We start from the raw sequence: 20398 nt of genomic DNA, 5'->3' as shown, positions 1-20398 counted from the left end.
CTCATCTGCTAGATAATACCGCATGGTATATTGATGGCCGTTGACTGTGAAGTTGCAAGCCGGCGCCTCACTATTGACAAGCTTGCCAAAAAGAGGTGATCTTTGCGGAACATTAATTTTAAAGATTCTGGCAGGCCAAAGAAAGTATTCCAAGTCCAGAGATCCTTCAAGGCCACTAATTCAACTGCAATGGTTGGATCACGATGATGGCCAATATACTTACCGTGCCATGTTGTCGGGCAATTCTTTCCCGTTCGGTGCATACAGTCGATGTTTCCAAGCATCCCTGGTCAGCTCCTTACCTCATTCATAGCCATCAACCTCTTGGTGTCCTCATTCAGAGCTTGGAGATACTTTTCTCCGAAGTCACGAATCATTGTCTTCGCAAAGAGGCGAACGGATTAATCGTATCTTCACCAATTCGAAGATACTCTTCTATGTAATCGGCGACAATTCCTTAGGCCATAATCCTCATTGCTGCCGAGATTTTCTGGTAGGGGGTAACCCAATGAGGCCGGCCGCATTTCTTTCAGCGAGTGAAATAACAACATCCCGCCTCACATGCCTTCACATCTTGACGAACAGCTCTCGCCTCATTTGAAACTGTCTACGGAAGATATGCATATGATAGGTAGGTACTTCGGCGAAGTAGTCCCGCATCAGCATCTCCGAGCTCATCGCTTGGTTGCACGGGATGTAGAGCTGGCCGATGGTTGATCCTCTTCCTCTTCCGATTCTCCCCGTCGTGCAGATTCTGCACCGCCACTAGCAGCAGCATGTCTTCGATCACGTTGTTCTAGGATTCCCAATCAGAATCATCTGAGGAGGACAAATCGAAATATGCATCAACGGATGCGCTCTGCGCCGAACTCCACAATTCCCTCCACGAACTCATCTGGTTGCACGAATCAACCCCAGGATTTAACAAATCACAACTAGAAATCGGAATTACGGGCGTAATCAAATCTTCTAGCGGGGCCGACGCAGACGAACTCGGACAAGGGGGACGACGCGGACCTACGGTATAGTGCATGAAGTCTGATCTCGAAACATGGTTTATCCTTCCAATTAATTGTAAGTCAAAATATATATGGAGGTCAAGGGTAACTATCGTACATTATACTCCACTTCCAATAAGTCAGCTTGTAACATGCATACATGGTGCATGGAGCCCAGTCAAGGGTAAATATCATATACTCCAGCTCTAAGAAGTCAGCTTGTAACATGCATATATGGTGCATGAAGTATCAACTCGAAACATGGTGCAATTTGCATTGCTAAATAACTCTACCTATGCAATTGTTTGATCTATATCTACCTAGAGTTGTATTCTTTTTGTTCATCACAACGCGTTGGATCTAGCTATAAATAACTTGGCTTGCCCCTAGCATCCCCATATCTTCCGCATCTTTGTGCTCTTCCCAAGCTTCTCCACATATCTTCATCTCTGTACGCACAATGCCAATGCCTTCGGGTGCATCAGCTTCTCTTGCCGTTGCCTGCCTCGCCGTGCTGGCATTGTCCTCCCTGCGGCAGCCGGCGACGGGCACACCATGCAGCGACGCCTGTAGCGCACAGTGCGATTCAAGCTGTAGAGCCATTACTGACACGACTTGCGCCAGCGACTGCGACTCCAGGGTCCCGCCGTCTCCGCCACCTCCGCCGTCGCAGTGCGAGCAGTGCAAGTCCAGCATCGCAGTGCAGTGCGTGTCGATCTGCGACATCAACGCCTGCCGCATCAGGTACCCTATGGCTGATTGTGCTGCCATATGCAACGCCTGCACCACTTCGTGCAACAACATATGCAGCGCTCCTCCCTCGCCGCCACCCCCGGCCGCACCCACCAGTCGTCCAACTCCTCTTTGCCATGGCTGCATATACACGACCATGACGGACTGCCTTGGCACCTGCAACCAGAACTGCACCGCGACGACCTGCGGCATGACCTGAACACGTATTGGACGTGATTGCATATATACAAATAAGGAACACCCGTAGTCCCGTACGTTACTTTCCACGAATATGCATGTACATGGTGATGTATTATTCTGTTTAATCTGGTTCCAGATTTCGTATTCTGCACTTGTGTGGCAATGGTCGTGTATGTGCGGATCGCACAATGTAGCAAAAGTACCGACAAAGAGGGCAATTTTTGGTATGTACCACCAAAGATTGTATTCTGTCTGGTTAAAATTAAACATAACGGTTCTTTATGACTCTTTAAAATTAAATATAAACCATATTAACTCTGGGAAATCTGAACCTTATGATTCTACTACTCTAATTGAGCAAATATGGCCTTGCACCCACGATCTCAAACCCCAGTTCCTCTTCCTTTATGTGTGTCTTAGCTAGTATCTCCTCTCCGTTGGCTTGCATGGGAGACTTTAACCTCATCAGATCTCGGAACCAAGTCTAACGATAATTTCAACGCTCACGAGGCCTTCATTTTCAACAACTTTATCAACTTCCAGGTTAGATCCAACATACACAGTTTCAGAAGAACTTTACCTCCATAAACCATTTTTCCTACTCCTATACATGAATAAATTCAAGTGGATCATGTACATAGCAAGGCCATTACTGTACACATGACAACACTGTAAAACTCAATTGCCGCAACATCGTGTAGGTGGACACATTGCCGTATGGATTTGGACCTACGGTGGCGGCGTCGTGGGCGGGCAACGATGCGGACGAGCACGGGGCAGGGGGCGATGCGGAGCTGCGGTGGTGGCGACCCGGGCAGACGCGGGCGGGGGCGAAGGCGGTGGAGTGGGCGGGCTCGGGCGGCCGTAAACGAACTAGGGTGGCGACGCAGACGAACTCGGACGGAGGCGGTGGCGATGGCCTAACCCTCCATAGGTGAGCGTCGTCTTTGCAAGTCCTGACGAGGTATGGCAGGCTTGGCCTTTGTCCACAAAAGATGACGTCGTTCTGATGCTTATAAAGGTTCCAACAACACATGGGGAATAAGCGGACCTCGTCTCCATGGGCACCGATTAAGCGATGTCTATAGGCAACCGATAGTCGGTGCTAGCCCAAAAGCTCTGGGTGAAGGAGCAGCCGGTGATGACGTGGCTGACCGTTCCACCCGAGGAGCTGCAGATGTGACATATGGGCATATGGCCTCCAGAGAGGATTTTCTTCTTCTATAGCTCACTCCAGGACTAAATTCTAGCCCGGGATAGAAGCCAAGCAAAAAAATTAAACTTAGAGGGAACATAATTTAACCATATGGAGTCGTGGTATGGCACCTCCACCCCTCTTCACAAACAGAGCCCACTAAATTGAAAGTGGAACAAGCTTGGTTCGGTGTAACTCAAAGTTTTGGGTTCCAACCGCGCAGCTAAATGCCCCGACGAATGGCGTATCTCCACGTGGCTACACATAAAGTCAAAGTTGCCATTCCCCGCTGCTTCCATCCATTTGACGGTGTGCGTTCCGAATTTTGAAAGTTTTATCTAGGCATTTGGTTGTTTATGTTTATTAATTACCATTGATTTGTTTTTTAGGGAATTATCTTTGATTTGATTTACCACAGCACCACTTTTTATTAATCAAATCAATGAATTCGATTGTTTAAAAATAGTGAACCATGTGAATGTGAAACTCTCTTAATTAAATGTTAAAAAGTCCACCTTGGAAAATAGTTGTGGACTGCAGAGAGCCCAGAGCCCAGACGGCTCCAAAATCGGGGCGGCCCGCGAGCCACACGATCTCTCCTCCCTTCTTCGTCGTCGTCGTCCTCGTTGCTTTCCCCTCCCGTCTCTCCCAACACCCAATCCGACCATGGCGCTCGCATCCGGCACGCTCCTCGGCCGCCTCCCCGGCACGGCGCGCCTCCACCTCGCCGTCTCCTCCTCCTCGTCCGCCCCCGCCTCCTCGATCCGCTTCGCCGCCCGCAGCGGCGGCGGCTTCCGTGCCGTCTCCCTCCGTGCCTCCGCCCCTCCAGGTTCGTGGTCAACACAGCAGGTGCTCTATGCAATAGGAAGAAGTAGGGTTATTTCTAGAGGAAGGATTTCGATTGAATCCCTGCTGGATTTATTTTTCTTTCGATTTGTAAATATCAGTAAAATGAGCCGGATCGGTAGGGTTGTTTTAGCGTGGGAGATTCAATTCGTGCTTGGATTTCTTGCGGTGATCTGTGAACACCAGTTAATGGAAGCCAGGTTGATAGTTTCATACGTGGTCACGTACTGTGAGAGGTATACCGTAGGAACTCATCTTTATGCAGCACCGCGCTTTGTTATCCTGATACAGGCAGCTGAAAATTATCCCTGCCGTTGATAGGACAAGCTTGGTAGCCTTGAAGATTGCTTGATGTTTATTTGGGGGCATGTAAAAGCATTTGTAACATCGAAGGTTCCGATCCTGGATGTATATATTGCCAGCCCGCATTGCCTAAGTTGCTTCTTAACGTCTCCATTCATTTATGTATTTTAGTGGTTAGCCTCACTACTGCACCATGTTTATCATCAGAGCGACCCCATCAAAATACTAGATCATCAATCCCTGACCTTTACCAGGCAATTTAGACTTTTGGGGGAAAGCAGATACATGCTCCTAGACAATCCTGTTTTGCAGTAGCTGGTGGAAAGTAGTTACCTGCTCTATTCCTATTTTGTTTGTGGTATTATGGAGCTTCTTCTTCCCGATGAGAACGTATATAGATAGATATCAAAAATGCTATTTTTAATACACCAGTTTGATCATTATGCTCTACTCCTATATCTATTTTTCCATCCAATACTTGATAGTTTTGTTCACTGTTAACTTACTAAAATCATCAATCATACTTTGCAGCAGCGGCAGCAGCAGCAACGTCGGGCAGTGTTGCACCAGCTATCTCATTGACCGAGAAGGCCTTGAAGCATCTGAATAGAATGAGAGAGGAAAAGAATGAAGATCTCTGTTTGAGGATTGGTGTTAAACAAGGAGGATGTTCTGGCATGTCTTACACCATGGAGTTTGAAAATCGAGGAAGTGCCAATCCTGACGATTCGGTCATAGAGTATAATGGTTTCACAATAGGTAACCGCTTTATCTTAACTGCGTGGTATGTTGTTAGGAATAGCTACTATATAGGGTACACTCGAAAATGAAGGATTAACTAGTACTATAGCTGCAATGAACTTTCAGTGGATCATTTGGTCGTGGCTACTTCTTTCGTACATGTCTAGAGGTGGTATATATTGCATGATTAAATTGATAGAAAATGATCACGAGTTTCAGATAAAGCTTTAAATGGCTGACATAGGTTACAGGCTGTTTTTCAGTTACAGAGTCAAAACTAGCTGTGGTTATTCCTCTTCAGATTAGACCAATTATAGCCAGCACCTGTTCTACCGGAATTGTAACATCAGAGTTTTTTCATTGTGTCTACAGTTTGCGACCCAAAGAGCCTTCTCTTCATGTTTGGAATGGAGCTGGACTACAGCGACGCTCTCATCGGGGGCGGCTTCAACTTCCAGAACCCAAACGCGACGAAAACTTGCGGGTGTGGCAAATCGTTTGCTACTGGAAAAGAAACACTGAGCACAGCAACAGCCTGCAACAACTAGACTAGAACTATAGTGGCAAGATGTGACATCACCATGCCGCATACATCTTTGGTTGCAGAAAATGTTCTGATGGACAATACCACATGTTCACAGATATACTCAAGGATGTGTACCCAGATTCCAGTGGGACTTGTAAGTTGTAACTGCTCAATAGAATTGTAAAGATAGCTATGATTACTTCAATATTCTGGCTTTCAAGCACTTGTTTCTTTGATTACAAGGTAGACGCTCAATCACCATCACGCAAGCACGCTTTATGTCGGAATAATCAGAGTAGCCTGGAGATAAATCTACGAATCTCATCAGATATTTTTTTACTGAATGCACAAGCTTAAGTTCGTGCACTGGGATTATTTCGGACAATCTGGATCGTTGAATTTTCCATCGGACGGCGATTGTTCATGGAATCCTGTTGCCGGAGCGAGCCTACCGTTATCCAGCCTCAGGCAGCAACGGGAGTGGCCAGCCACAGGTCGACCACGTCAGTCCGTCCTCCGCCGCGCGAAGCAATGGCGACCTCGTCGCTGCTCTCGCCGCAGTACGCTCGTCCTGCCCCTCCTCTCCCCCTCCTCCGCCACCTCCCGCCTCAGCCGGCCGTCGCCTCCCCCGCCACGACGGATCGGCTGCGACTGCGCGTCCGCCGCGCGCCGCCCCCCGCACAAGCCAAGTTCGGCAAGTTCGACGCCGCGGACGCTCCTGCCGAGGCTGAGCCGGCGGCGTCGACGGCGGAGGTCGATGGCGGGGCGGAAAAGGCGGTGGTGACGGAGGATGACAGGTTAGGCTCGGCCACACCGATGACTCGAGGAAACATGGTCGCGCCTGACTGCGTGCGTTGCCTCTGTGGTTTCAGCTCCTTGCCGTCGGATCTGCAGGGCGCGATATGGCAGTCGGGGAAGGCCAGCGCCGATTTCGTCAACTCGGGCGGCATGAGAGGCATCGTATGTTTCCAGTTGTTCATACTGATAATTTCATTCAGTCACACCCTCCTGTGAATTTTGTGCATTCTCACTTGGAATACCATGGAACCGTCTCGAATTTCGAGTTCCATCCACGATGCTAGGATTATATTCTTGTGCTTGTCTCACAAATATACCATCTTGGCATATCTGTCCTTGATGATCTGTCCATGGTTATCATATCTGTAGGCAGAGCTACTGATCCCTCAGTTGGAGTTCCTCAATGAGGAAGGAGCACAGGCCGAGGTCTGGGCACTGTCGAGAATACTCCTGGACACACTTGCACAAGAGACTGGCCAGGTTTGGATACAAGGTCATTTAGCGATAAATGAAACTTTTGCCCTTTCTGATCCATTTGCAGTTGCATGATTCTAGCTCCCTAATTTCACCGATACATATTCTAAATGTCCCTGATTCTGTAGACCTCAATAAATTCTGTGAATCCTTTAGTTTAACTACCTTGGATATAATCTGTTCTTTACGCTCTACTTTATGGTCTCTAGAAAGTTAAGGCCATCTTCCCCGACGCCGGAGTGGCTGCCCTTCTGAAGTATCAGTGGAAAGATGCACAGTTCAAGTGTGCTAGGTACTTCCTTACTTTTAGTAGTCAACTCACGGAGCTGTTCAGTAACGTCTAGAAAGTTATTGAACTGTTGGGACATTTTATATGTAATGCGCTGTTATTGTGTCCATGCTACATGCTAGCTGTGTTTATACTGAAGCGCGTTAACTTTGTTGTTAAGATCTTCTAGCTTTAAGACATTAGAGATTATTGCAATTATATTTTTTGAGATAATTTTGTGAATCTAAAATATGTAGTGTTTCATTTTGAATTGCAGTCTTAGCGATCGAAAGCCAGTCGATACTGATGATGAAGTCGTCGTTATGATTATCCCTGATCATCAGATGCTTGAATCTGTTGAACGCATTTCATCTCAACTCTCTGATGATCCAGTATGTAATTTATGCGTGATCAAATTTTCAATGGCAACAGATACACATGCATTAGTTTATTTATTAAAGAAGATGAACTCCATTTCTTGTTTTCCTAGCAAATTGGTAGGATATGACAGACATGTGCGTTTACGGTACGTTTGGTCATGCATGTATAGTTGCATGATCTATATTCATTTGCACAAGCAGCTTAGCATATACTTGGTATTGCATTGCCATCTCCTGAGAGAGCTTATGCAGAATTATATGCCCAAAGTCCCAAACACGTCCACCTATGTTCCCATCAATTTTAGTTGTGCATTTTTTTATTAATAGTTCATTGTCTATGTTAACCAACTACCTTATGCATATACACAATTATCATTTGCATATGTGCTCCACTCAATATGGTATTTTATAGTAACTTCCAGTTTTAATCCACTGAAGATAAGACCTCTCATCATGTGGAACCCACGTCTTGTTAGTGGAGATGTTGGAGTGGGATATAATGTTCGGAACCTCCGCAGAAATTTCTTAAGGTAACCTGTTGCCTCTGAATGTGTATCTATTAATGCTTGCCAAGACATAAACAATTACTGCTTGCGGACATCAGAGTATGGATATGGCTCAAAAAGTATCAGAATGTGTACCAAGGCACGTCTTCTATGAAGTATACCTGTATGCAACTATCTCTAGTTGCCAAAACATAAATAAGTACTGCTTGCCAATATCATATGCAATATGAAGTTACTGATAGAGATCCCATGGAAATGTTACCGATATAGATACATCTTGTATGAATTATACTGAACTTTTCTGGAGTATGTTCAAATATACCTATAAATTTAGTCACTTATTCATGTTCCATTTTCTTACAGCATTTATGGTAACGATGGCATGTCAGTAAGAAACTGAATTAGTGCATTTTTTCTTCTTTATTTTGTCCATTGTAATTCTATTGGTATTTTTCTAACATCCATCACCCGCTTTGCAGTACTTTTACCACTGTTTACTCGATGAGGCCATTGCCTACTGGTGCAATCTTCAGATGCTATCCTGAGTACGAGGATATTTGTTGCCTTCTTCATTCATTATCCAAATAAATGACCATCAAAGTAATAGGCTAAAGAGATCTGTTTGTATGACTTATGTTACAGAAAGTGGAAAGTGTTTTATGATGATCCAAATAGACCCAATCGGTATTTGCTCGCGAGAGAATCTTCAAGTCGCCCTGATGCAACAGATATTGAGGTTAGACACTGGAATTTGCCATTCTAGGTCTCTGATCGATTTTTTTCTATTAATATCTTGATTTTGCCTTTCCTTTTTAGTATCCTTTTAATAATTGTTAAGTTGGATCGGTACACTGTTGAAAAAGGGAGTCAAGTCATCAAACTGCAGAAAAATATGGATGCTGCAAGAACGAAATAGCCAACTGAATTCTCAATCTCTGTGACTACACATATTAAGCAGCCAAACAACTGACACTCTACACAAGCAGAGAACCTCGTCCTGTGAATTCACTTGTGGATATCTACACCAAACGTTGTTGTTGCTATTGAACTTTCGTTTTGTGGAGACTATTAACAGCATTCAAATTTGCAGATCATATTTGGCGGTGGCGGCGCCAGTGAGCAATCCGAAGAGGAACCTTCAATGATGACTAATGTCATGGCCGCGTTTAGTTCCGTAAGCCGATTTATGAGAGTCATTTCCAAGTGAAAAGTCGAGACAGTTTTGTTCACCTTTGAACCATCGTGATCACCCGAGAGGATGATTCAAGGTTTAAGGCGCACAATTGGTGTGATGGTGCTTGTGTACAGCACCAAGGGTAACTCGCTATGTTCAGAAATTAGGACAACTGTTTGCACTTTGCACTTCGCTATTAGTAAGGTTACAACTGTGTACACACTACACACATCATATCTGATCTGTAAATCTGTCTGATTCATAACCATGTAATTGTACATAGATTTTTTTTCTGGAAGTAATGGATATAGTTTTCTGTTGTTCCTTCTTTGGATAACAAATTTCTTTTTCTGAGCATAGGAAACAAATCATTTGTTGTGTGTTCACGTAGCATCTTCAACTCATCTTCTGCCGGCCTATAAAACACAAAATGAAATATCTGTTTGACATCATTTACATGATCAATGATGAATCAATCAAAACATTTTCAATAGTTATGCTAACAGTCAGGATATTTACACCGAATGAACAAACTCCAAAAGAAGCTTCAAAACCTCCCACTAATTAATGTGCTCCCTGTTCTTCAGAGGAGACGTTGAGGGACTCGTTGAGCCTGACAGTGCCAGCGACGGCTTGAAGAACATCTGACCGCTCGAGCTACTCTGCGCCGTGGAGGGTAACGATGAGGAACGCGCTAGCAATGCCGACGAGCACGCTGTGGCCGTGGCCGCGTTTGACGGCCCCAGCCCGAGGTGCTCCCCCCACTGGATCCCCTTGCTGCCTCCTCCTCTTGGTGCCGGCTTGCCGACGTACGATGTGATGGCGGCCGCGAGCGCCGTGTGGAAACCCGGGTCCGACGAGATCGCCTGGGCTATGGTGTCGGTTAGCACGCTCGGCGGTGCAGCCGTGGCCGTCCCGCTGCGGCTTACGGAAGCCGCACTTTGCAGCACCGGTTGGTAGAGTGACGTCGATCCTTGCCTTCCAGGGTTGCTGCTCAGCGCAGCTTCGAACGAGCTCTTGCCGGCGCCATTGTAGGGCGACGCGCCCGAAGATGATCCGTAGCTCAAGTACCCACCGGCGGCCGGCCATGCGGTGGTGGCGGAGCCGGAGAAGGAGAAGCTCGTGGAAGGGTATCTACTAGTGGTGCTGTGTGAGCCGGTGAAGCCCGAGGAGAACCTGTTGTTGAGGGAGAAACCTTGCGACATGGCAGGCGAGGTGAGGTCGAGGGTGATGGTGGGGTAAGACGGGGTGGCGGTGATGGACGCGGCGGTGGCCGACGGGAGGAAGAATGGCCGAGAGCCGCCCGGATGCAGGTTGGACCCGTTAGCTGCGGACGATAAGCCGAAGCTGAGGCTGGACGCGGCGCCAGGGAAGCTGCCAAGGGAGGTAGAGGAGCCGGAGGTGAGCATGGACGCCGCGGCGGAGGTGGTGGAGGCCATGGCGGCGGCTGAGGCGGAGAGCGGGTGGTTGTGGGCGCCCTCATAAGTGGTGATCAGGATCGACATATCGTCGGAGCATCTCTGCACCTGCAAAAGATATGCATACATGGTGAGAACGGATGCTCCTGTGAATCCTGTGATGATGTGTAGCATTACAAGCAGTTGAAGACGAGCGCGAAAATTTAAAGCATGCAATTTTATTGTCGAGAAACATGAAGTTTTGGTCTAAATGATTTGATAGAAACAAAATAAAAAGTTACAATTATACAAATCTAAGACTAGAGCGAAACACCAGTCGCTGAAGACTATTAAATTGATGTAGCCAACACAACCAAACGCATTTTTTTTCGATAAAGGGAATATATTAATATCAACAAGATACCAATTACACCCAGCCTCTGCAACAACGCACCACCCTAATGGCACTACGGATGCACACAGCCAAAAAAAAAAAAAACTAAGAAGCAAAAGTCCCGCTACAGTATCTCGGGCCTAACAATAGCAATACATCCACCGCCAAAACAACACCTGAAATACAGACTCTCCAAAAACGACGCGTCAAAGAAGGAAACAGTGCTCTAACACCGTCGTCGCCCGATCAACGATCTTAGGTTTTCACCGTCTTCGCTCTCAAAACAATGCCTCCAACAAGGTCATTGCCAGGCACAACCAGTTAAGGTCAGACCTTGGGTTTTCACCCTGAAAGGTAGGACTCTGAACTTCACCTGTTGTCACCCCCACTTTCATACCGCTGCTGTGAAGCCCGGAACACCAAGCAAGTCCCTCAACAGCGCGGAGACTTGAACCTCCCTTAGCTAGTCCTCCCCTCCGGCCTTCATGAACTTCTCTTCTTCCGACTTTCATCATGGATCCATAGTCACTTGATGTCAACACGGAAAAAGAGCTTCGCGCCGCTCCTCCAGAACCAATCGGTCGGAATAAAAGCATGGGTGCGCACGACCGAATACCACCGACCCAGCAAACTCCAGGCAAAAAGCACTGTTACATTCGCCGGCGGAGCCTTCCGGAACTCAACACTCCGGCTAGATCACGAGTCCAGGCCTCCGGTAGGTCTTCCTCTTCACGCAAGAGAGACCCTAGGACCACCGCCTTTATACAGGTCGGACCCCCACGTCGGCGACCATCCTGGGCTGGCCACTCCAACCCTCCACCGGCGACTCCGTTGCCGGCTTCCATGCATCTCCATCTCGCCGCTGGAACGCGGTGATAGATCTATAGATCCACCACCACCAACCGCAGGCCGACCCTCTCCGGGCGAAGAAGAGGGCCACCTCCACCGTCGTACCTAAGGCTGCCGCCCCGGGCGACCTCGTGTCGCGGGTGAAGCCCGAGATCGCCTCCACTCACCGGCGAGAGGCGGGGGGAAAATGGCGCAGGCCATGGGCCTGGCCACCGCCCACCACCAGCCCCTGCCGGAGTGCTGCGGAGAGCCGACGGGAGGACGGCGCAGGCAGGCCGCCGCCCATCCCAACCGCGCCGGCCGATCCACCAGGGGAGAGCCGACGGGAGAAGGGGGCGCAGCGCAGGCCGCCGCCGCCCATCCCATCCGCGTGTCCGCCATGCTCGAGGGAGGGAGATCCAGCCGCCTTCCACCATGCGTCGACGAGGAAGGGCCCCCGCCGCCGCCACGCCCCGTGGGTCTTTGCCCCGGCGGCGCTACCGGCGGCGGCGGCGGCGGCTAGGGCTGGGAGGCTGGGGGTACGGGAGGCTGGGGGCTGGAGGCTGGGGGTCGTGGGTTCGTCCGTCTCACAACCAAACGCATGAACCGATAGAAAGTGGTAGGCTATATATATTTCAACAAAGACGATGCATGACCGTTAGACAAACATTATAACCGACACCATCAAACAATCCTTTGAAGAGGATAATTTTTAGAAACATCAAGTGCAACTGCGTGCAATAAAAACTAGCCACGCTCATCTATACACATCAACAACCTGTTGTTTCTCGTAAATAAAGTCTACTCCTTCCAATCCATATTTAGTGTCTCTAATTTAATACTAAATCAGCGAGACTTAATATAAATGGAAGGGAGTAGCATATATGTATCAAGCATTTGAAGAGGTTCTATACTCATCAAGCGCTTTGTATTTCTCGAGACTTAATATGAATGAAAGGGAGGAGTTACGTTCTCTAGGGTGAAGATGTTAGTCCGGAGATGATAGATATGCCGTTCTTCTCCAACTTCATTAATGGGAGGCGAAAAATCTTGGTCCAAGATAGCACGGTGACCCCCCCTCCCCTCCCCCTTAGTCGACATGCCACAGCAATGTGCCTCGCTGTTTGCGGCAAGTTTGTTCATCGACTCACAAAGTCTTGTAGGTGTTTTTTTTGCATCTTGCAATGGTGGAAGCTCCGCGTCTCTTCCGGTGTCCGTCTCGAGGGCGTTGGAGTTGGGCGGCGGCCGCTGGCTAGCAGGAAACCGTAGGGATCGTTTTGTATTTCTCGATCATTTAGGATTTTCTCCGCAAATTCATGATAATCATTTAAACCCGGTTTGTATTTTTTCTAAAACTCCCTTACTCCGCTGGCATGTGGTACAGGAAGAGATGGAGGGACCGTACCGATTTGATTAGATCACAGCTAAAAACGCCGCCGGGGAGCCGGAACCAGAGAAGCGGTTGGGGAAGCGAGAGGATCAGGAGACGACGGGCCACGACGGTGCTGCGCCGGAGAGTGGCGGAAGGAGCCGGCGAGAGTCCCGTGCGCGTGCAGGCTTCACTCACGCCCTCTCGACCCCTACATCGTGACCAGGTCAGGCTCCGATCTCCGACCTCTCACGCTCTATTGGAAGTTTGGAACTGAGTTTTGATCCCCAGGAGACGCTAGTGCTGGATTGCTTGATTTATGGGGTTTACACGCGGTTTAATTTGGAACATGCGTGGTGGTGTTAATGGTAATTTAAGTTCGTGGGAGTGCGACCTAAGCCCATAATATAGTTCGTCAATTGCAGTCGGTAATTCATGGATTAAACAACGACCTAAAATTAGGGTATTATTGTCAGCTGAGATATGGATCATGCGTTCTCATGTACCTGCTTCCTGACCGGGCATCCTACGGCAACGGTGCACCGGTAGTAGGCTCGCGGGCACGGGTTCCCCTTCGATATCTTCTGTCCATACTTCCTCCACTGGCACCCGTCATTCATCTGATGAACACCAACACAGAACAATAACATTTTCATCTCATTAGTAGCTAATCAGGACGACATATATTCAATACTAGTAACATTTATCTAAGATACTTGTGTGTGCGTGTAGTAAGTACGTACCGTTGGTGTGTCACACCTTGCCCTCACCGAGACCCTGGCCTTCTTGGCCATGGGCTGTGGAGCTACGGCGTCCTCGATCTGGTTTTTCAGTGTTTTGCTCGGGGGCCACTGCGCCGTCTCCATGGGGTCCTCCTTGGCAGCCTTGTCGGAGCTACCTTCAGGGCTCAATACCAGCACATCCCGCTGCACCTTTGTCTCACTGTGATCAGTTGCACTACCAACTCGGTTGTCTGACAGTCCAAGAGAGATGCCTCTTTCTCTAATTTTCAGAGACCCTTCTATGCCTTTGCCTTCTGAATTAGTACTCTTCTCTTCCGTGTTGTACCTACTGGTGCTCGTGCCAAGGGTCAACGAGACGAACCCAGGCTCCTCGATGTCGGCGGGCAAGGCATGATCATGCGAGTCAATGCGGTTCTTGCCTCGTCCTTGGTGGAGAACATCCAATTTCTTTTGAAGAGATCGATGGTCCTCTATCATCCGCGACAGCGTCGACTTGAGCCTCTCGTTCTCTTTTCTTACTTCAACCATCTCTTCTCTTGTGGATGCAATCCTGTCTTGTAGAACCTGGATCCATGAGTGCACACCAAGGAGACCCATCAGTCATTTATCTATGATATAGATCACATATGATAATGGCTAGTTGTCTTGGTGTACGTGTATGTAGGCAAGTACTGGAATTTAATTGGCATTTGTATAGCTAGGAACATGAATAAAAACTACAGGAAAATATTTATAGCTAATAGATATTTCATGAATCAGGTTGGGAAATTTCAGGTTTGGTACTTGATTTTCCCAAAGCCAACTGTGAAATTTCCGTTCTGTATTTATTGAAAATGTTTCCACAATTATGTACCTCCGGTTCTGTGCTTGATTTGTTCTTGAAGAACTTGCGAAAATTGTCATCCTTAACCCGATGATCATCTTTCATCTGGAACACAAAGGTCTACATTAGTAAGATCGATCAGTAAGCAACACCATACATATATCTCATGACAAGCTGTGGACAAGTCTATTTCTTTTCTTATCCACATGTTTTGACAGTTCCATTTGCACTAGGATTTGTGGTCCCTAAAGATGGACACCTGATTGATTTTGACATCAGATTTTTATCCCCAAACACCTATACCCATAGTGCACATCAGGACCCCAAAGATATCATATCAAAAAGAAAATTCCCCTCCTTTCTATACATGTATCAAGAACAACAACCCAGAAGAGAAAAACTCAGCCTAGTCCTACCAATACTTATCTGATTATCAAACTCTTATAACCATAAAAGCACAAAATCAAGAGAAGTAATCAGTTACGAACCTCGTCTTTCAACCACTCTTCATGGCTGCTAAGCTGCCTCTCTTCCTTCATCATCTCTCTTTGGAGCAAGGCAAACGTCCCTCTCCTCTTCCTCTCTTTGCCTTCCAACCCTTTCTCTTCCTCCAGCGCTTAATTACTGGCCGTCTTGCACCAGCCTTACCATGGCTTATATATATAGACAGCTAGACCATGGACTCGATCTTCTATTCCCCTCTCCTGTTTGGACTAGATTTGGCATAAATAAAAACCGTACCTCGGTGCTTACCTACGTCGATTAGGCGGTCAGCATCAGAAATGTCAAACACAGCCGCACTCTTTGGTGACTTGCAGAGAAAAGAAAAATATACAGGACAGAGACGACTGAGATTTATGTGGAGTTCAACGTGCGCAACATGCTGTTGTTGTTGGGAGGCCAGTTAATTATAAGATGCGCGTCCAGACTGTGTATGTACGTACACGCCTCTGGCCGGACGAGCGAGTCCAACAACGTTAATGAAGCTTCGAGTCTTCGCCGTCACCTCAGCCGACTATTATAGGAGACGGTCTTCACGCAAGGAATCACTTTCAGATTAGACTTCAATTATGTAGGGCCACTCGTTAGAAGAAACTTGGCCTTATTTTATTTTTTTGAAAATTCATAAATATATAGTAATACCTTTTTTTTTGTAGATCAACAGAAGATTGCCAGTATTTTACTTGGTGAAAGTGTCTCTTATCCGTATTGAAATTTGGTTTGGAGGGGAATAGAGTACCATATGCTAGCTGTGAGCTGCTCGGCTACTGAACGTTCAATGAGGATTATTCTAGTACATCTGACACGCATTAGAGATTTATGTTCAAGAGAAAAAAGTTGGTTTCCTTGTTGGTTTTATGTAGTTATGTTATCGCAATTTTTTTTGGAGGGGAATATTGTACCATATGCTAGCTGTGAGCTACTCAGCTATTGAACGTTCAATGAGGATTATTCTAGTACATCTGACACGCATTAGAGATTTGTGTTCAAGAGAAAAAAGTTGGTTTCCTTGTTGGTTTTATGTAGTTATGTTATCACAAAAAATCTGTTAGAAAAAGAATTAGGTCTGATTAATTGAAAAAGAAATTACTCCCACAAAAAAGCAGATCGAAATCATTACATGCTAGCTAGCCAGATCTATCATCAGAAACTGGGATACACCTCCAAAACTTGGACCATTAGTAGATATATCTCCAGATCCAAGGTTTCCCCTTCCACAGGCACATCAGTGGACTACGTGCGTCGAATTCTTTGGGAAAACAACATATCAACACATTAATCAAATGCAAGACCATTGACCTTAATCATAGCTAATCTCATGTGTAAATTAAGAAAGGATATAGGGCTATGATCCAAAAGTTAGTTGTACAATTTCCTTGAATACCGTGTGAGTAGCTCAACTCCGGGCGGTGTTTGAGATTCCGGCTGCCTCTTTCTGGTGATCCCATTGGTGCTCGTTTGGAGGTACAGTTCATGGATTCAGTCTCACCATTAATTTTTAGATCCCGATGCGTTGAAACCGTCATTTTCTATTGCCTACTTGCCCTGTATGCACGGTCCTCGCCGTCCATTAGCAACAGAGTCATTGCATCCAGTATCTACCCAGCTAGAGAAGAACATTTTCGTTGATAATCTATGTATAATTAACTCCCCATTTGAGAACTGCAGTGCCGTTCAAGTTTTGTGTTTGAATTTGTTTCCACCGGCCTGACTTTACACACAAGCATTAGGTGGCTGAGAGATTGAAATTTGCAGCAATACAGAACAGATAGGTAGAACCCTGAATTTTAAAACTAATTAAGGTTTCCACGGAACAGTATGTGTGTGATGGGTCTCTTCAAGTTTGCTTCGTCTTATATTTTCCTTAAGAAATTTTTTTTAGGCAAAAAGGGCAGGTGTTCTGCAATTCAATTAAGGAGATAGAAGAAGTCTAGATACAAGACCAGAAAGACTCTGGCTAACAGCAAGATAAGTTTGAGGGACTTCTATTTTTCTAGGTAACAAGTGACAGTACTAATTCGATATATCTAGCAGCCATTTGATTATGTCTTTGTCACTGGTTTTTCTTATCGGCCACATGTGCATATATACTTGTTTGACTTGGAAGAAGGAAAAATAACAGAAGCTGTTACAACGAAACATACAAAATTAGCACTCTATAGTATGCATGCATGCGTGTGTATGGATCAGAAGTCAACTCTTTTGTTTGAGGAACCGCAGGTCATAGTATCCTAAGGTTAGATTCTTAGAGATGAACATGTTGATTAGCTGTTACGATAATTAGCCTGTAGATTTAGAGTACTATTTTTTGTCAGTAAGGTATCGGTACCATGTTCGATTGAATGCAGGCTTATAATTTCAGTTGACTATATTTTGCTGTTTCCGCTTTATATGTATGTGATTTCACCGAGTATCTGACCATCTATGATAACCTGCATACATTCTTACAGTTAAATGCCATGTGTTTTTGTAATTATACATCTGCAGACCCTAGACCTTACGTAGGCACATGCAACAAGGGATTAAAGGACTATGTCCTTCTGCAAATTAATCCAACTCTGACCTTCTAAAGGAAGAGTTACTTTTTTTTTGCGAAAAGACTTGCCTTGTTCTTGGCTACGTGGTATACATTAACTTGAAAAACCGGATTCACGAGGAAGTTAGGGATTGGGAGTATGGTATCGATATAACTATAGGTATACACAAAGTTAGGACGGTGCCTCTGCTAGCCTGATCAGATGCAGCAAGTGCATCTTCCAATACGCCTTGTTTTTAACATGGTCCCAAATGGAAGCAAGATGTGTACATGATAGAGTCAAATTATTTTAGCGATACCCATATCGCAAATCAGTCGGCTACTCTGACATGGTGGCATGAGAGGTGGTCATCATATCAGGAAGTGCAACATAGATGGCGATATTGTGGGAGGCTAGGAGCTAACCTACCTAGCTTACATGACTACATAAAAAAAATTAGGTCGCCAAGAGTTTGGCAAGTAGAAACCATAAGGTAGTTGGGTCGATAGAGGACAGATCACACGAGCACAATGACAAGACAGAAAGAACATCCATGTCTTTAATTTATTTATTTCATTGTGCTAGCAATGATCAGAAATAAGTTTCACCTTGACGCCATACCTATGTCATGCTTATGTGCCATGAATCCATTTTTTATGCTAGCACCGGAGATTAGCTGTGTCCTTGTTGGCTGCACGACATGCAAGCTGTTCACCGTCACACAATATTGGGGATTAGGAAGCGACACTTTAGATAATAAGACACTGTTCAGGGGCGAATATATATGCACAATAAGTTGTGCATTTCGGTGCTGATAACCCTCTTGCATAAACAAAATTTGTATGAACTATCAAGGATCTAGCGTATATATATACTTTATAAGATAGGCTACAATATTTGTTTTACCATTAAGGAAAAAGCTACAAGTTGATGTCACCATGGAGAGGTGTCTGGGCCTGAGCTCTTCAACGATAACATCATAGTGCCCCTGATGGATAAAATGCATGAAAGTCCACACAGAATACTGATCGCTGTCATTGGGGGGATAAGAATTACACAACCAATTGAGTATCTATTTGTACTAATCGAATTTCAATATGGCAGCTTGAACGCAAGTCACTTCCACATCCCCCCGGCCCCATGCACTAGTCCTTGACACAAGCCTGTTTTTGTATTCTTCTCTCAACTTCCATACTGTATACAGTGCATGTATCATTGGGAGTCCTCACCTAGCATTTGCCAATTATCTTTCTATGCATTGAGATTTTTCCTTAAAATGTGCACAAGTTGCATCAAATGGTCAACATCGATCGCTGCTAGTTCTGAATTTCTAGTGGTCCAACTCAGAATTCTCTGAACTGGAATTATGCAAGTCCATTGTACGTGGTCGAATTATTAAGAAGACATTCATTTCTCAGAACTGTTCGACCGCAAGTTGGCGTCGTATGGTCATAGTGACCCATTGCATAATTCTCTAGCAAGTTTGAGGAGTGCATGTCCTAGTTGTCTATTAGCTTCATATTCTCAAGCAAGGTTCATGAGACAGCATTAGTAATGGCGATACTTTGTTTCTTAAAAAATAGTGAAATTTTCCCAAGACAAAATGTGATGTGGCTTCTGTTGAATTGCTACCCAAGTGAATTGCCCAGAGTTCTAAAAAAATTGGCATGAAGGAGCAAACTCGCCAACATTTTTTTAGTGCTTTATGATACCATATAGAATCAATTGAAGTTGATGGAAGAAGTCATTGAGACCGAAAAAAAGATTGATCAGGATTCACCACGGAGTTGCGATGTGCGGTGCAAAAAACCCTAAACCTGGCTCTGTTACCATTAAGGAAAGCAACTTATCTTTATTGATAGCCCAATTGAAAAATATATAATACTCATTTATTTAGTTCGTGTTCTAGGTTTAGTCAAAGTCAAAATTTTCAAAGTTTGATAAAAATATAAGAAAAGGTATCTATCAAATACATATAATATAAAAATATGCATGCTTTATGGCAAATCTAATGCAATAGGTATTACATTGTAAATAATGATATTTTTTTGTAAATGTTTGGTCAAAGTTTACAAAGTTTGACTTCTATTAAACGCAGAATGTGAAGTAATTGTGAAAGGAGGGAGTACAAAAGACTTGGATACAAGAAAATCTAGACCAATACTGACTCCTAGACCGACCATTATCAGTACTCCTTAACACTTTCTACATTAGCACCACAGGAATGGCGCGATACGCCGAGAGCCATTTATATGCCGACGGCCAAAAGTCGGGGCCGTCGGCATATGGCCTGGCCAGATCAGCCTGCCAAAAAAGACCCTCGGCGTAGCGTTGCCATCGGCGTAGTGAGGTATACGCCGAGGGCAGCCCTCGGCATACCTTTGTCCCTAGGCGTAGACAGTGCTACGCCGATGGGCACTCTCGGCGTAGGCCATCAATCAAATTTGTCTGATTTTGTAAAAACTATAACTAATTCATAATACGTTAGAAAAATACATATAATGTATCAAAATGTTCAAAAAACATCCTCTATCTGTTTATGTCAAAATCATGCATATTTGAATCAAGTGCAGTATCATGTTAACATAGTAACAATTCAAACACTTTCTTATATGTCCTCGGGTTCCCTTTGGTCAGATGGCAATTTAAACGAAATCAGAAAATTCTGCGGAGTCGTATGGATTC

General features: G+C 45.5%; 3 protein-coding genes across 4 annotated transcripts; 2 read left to right on the top strand and 1 right to left on the bottom strand.

The window, feature by feature from the left end:
• Nucleotides 1-3768: 3768 nt before the first annotated feature.
• LOC124669221 (uncharacterized protein slr1417-like) lies at nucleotides 3769-5765 on the top strand. Of its 2 annotated transcripts, none has more exons than XM_047205891.1 (3): nucleotides 3769-3955; nucleotides 4810-5034; nucleotides 5389-5765. In XM_047205891.1, exons 1-3 carry the CDS (start codon nucleotides 3793-3795, stop codon nucleotides 5562-5564), a joined length of 564 nt encoding a protein of 187 aa, XP_047061847.1. In that variant the 5' UTR covers nucleotides 3769-3792; the 3' UTR covers nucleotides 5565-5765. The 2 variants fall into 2 exon arrangements, with proteins under 2 accessions (XP_047061847.1, XP_047061841.1); XM_047205885.1 differs by having other exon boundaries at nucleotides 3770-3955; nucleotides 4807-5034.
• Nucleotides 5766-6073: 308 nt separating this feature from the next.
• LOC124705237 lies at nucleotides 6074-9175 on the top strand. Its single transcript, XM_047237047.1, has 9 exons — nucleotides 6074-6339; nucleotides 6415-6502; nucleotides 6710-6820; nucleotides 7024-7106; nucleotides 7360-7474; nucleotides 7901-7992; nucleotides 8448-8513; nucleotides 8611-8704; nucleotides 9059-9175. The coding sequence occupies exons 1-9, from the start codon at nucleotides 6074-6076 to the stop codon at nucleotides 9173-9175; spliced, it is 1032 nt and encodes a 343-aa protein (XP_047093003.1).
• A 332-nt stretch (nucleotides 9176-9507) lies between these two features.
• LOC124669212 (probable WRKY transcription factor 61) lies at nucleotides 9508-15667 on the bottom strand. The gene is made up of 5 exons (XM_047205878.1): nucleotides 15185-15667; nucleotides 14727-14801; nucleotides 13874-14437; nucleotides 13637-13750; nucleotides 9508-10668 (listed from the first exon to the last, which is right to left on the bottom strand). Exons 1-5 carry the CDS (start codon nucleotides 15236-15238, stop codon nucleotides 9703-9705), a joined length of 1773 nt encoding a protein of 590 aa, XP_047061834.1. The 5' UTR covers nucleotides 15239-15667; the 3' UTR covers nucleotides 9508-9702.
• Between the last annotated feature and the right edge of the window lie 4731 nt (nucleotides 15668-20398).

The sequence above is a fragment of the Lolium rigidum genome, chromosome 1 (assembly GCF_022539505.1).
Source record: "Lolium rigidum isolate FL_2022 chromosome 1, APGP_CSIRO_Lrig_0.1, whole genome shotgun sequence".
Classification (NCBI taxonomy): Eukaryota; Viridiplantae; Streptophyta; class Magnoliopsida; order Poales; family Poaceae; genus Lolium; species Lolium rigidum.
This window is presented reverse-complemented; position numbering and strand designations above follow the sequence as displayed.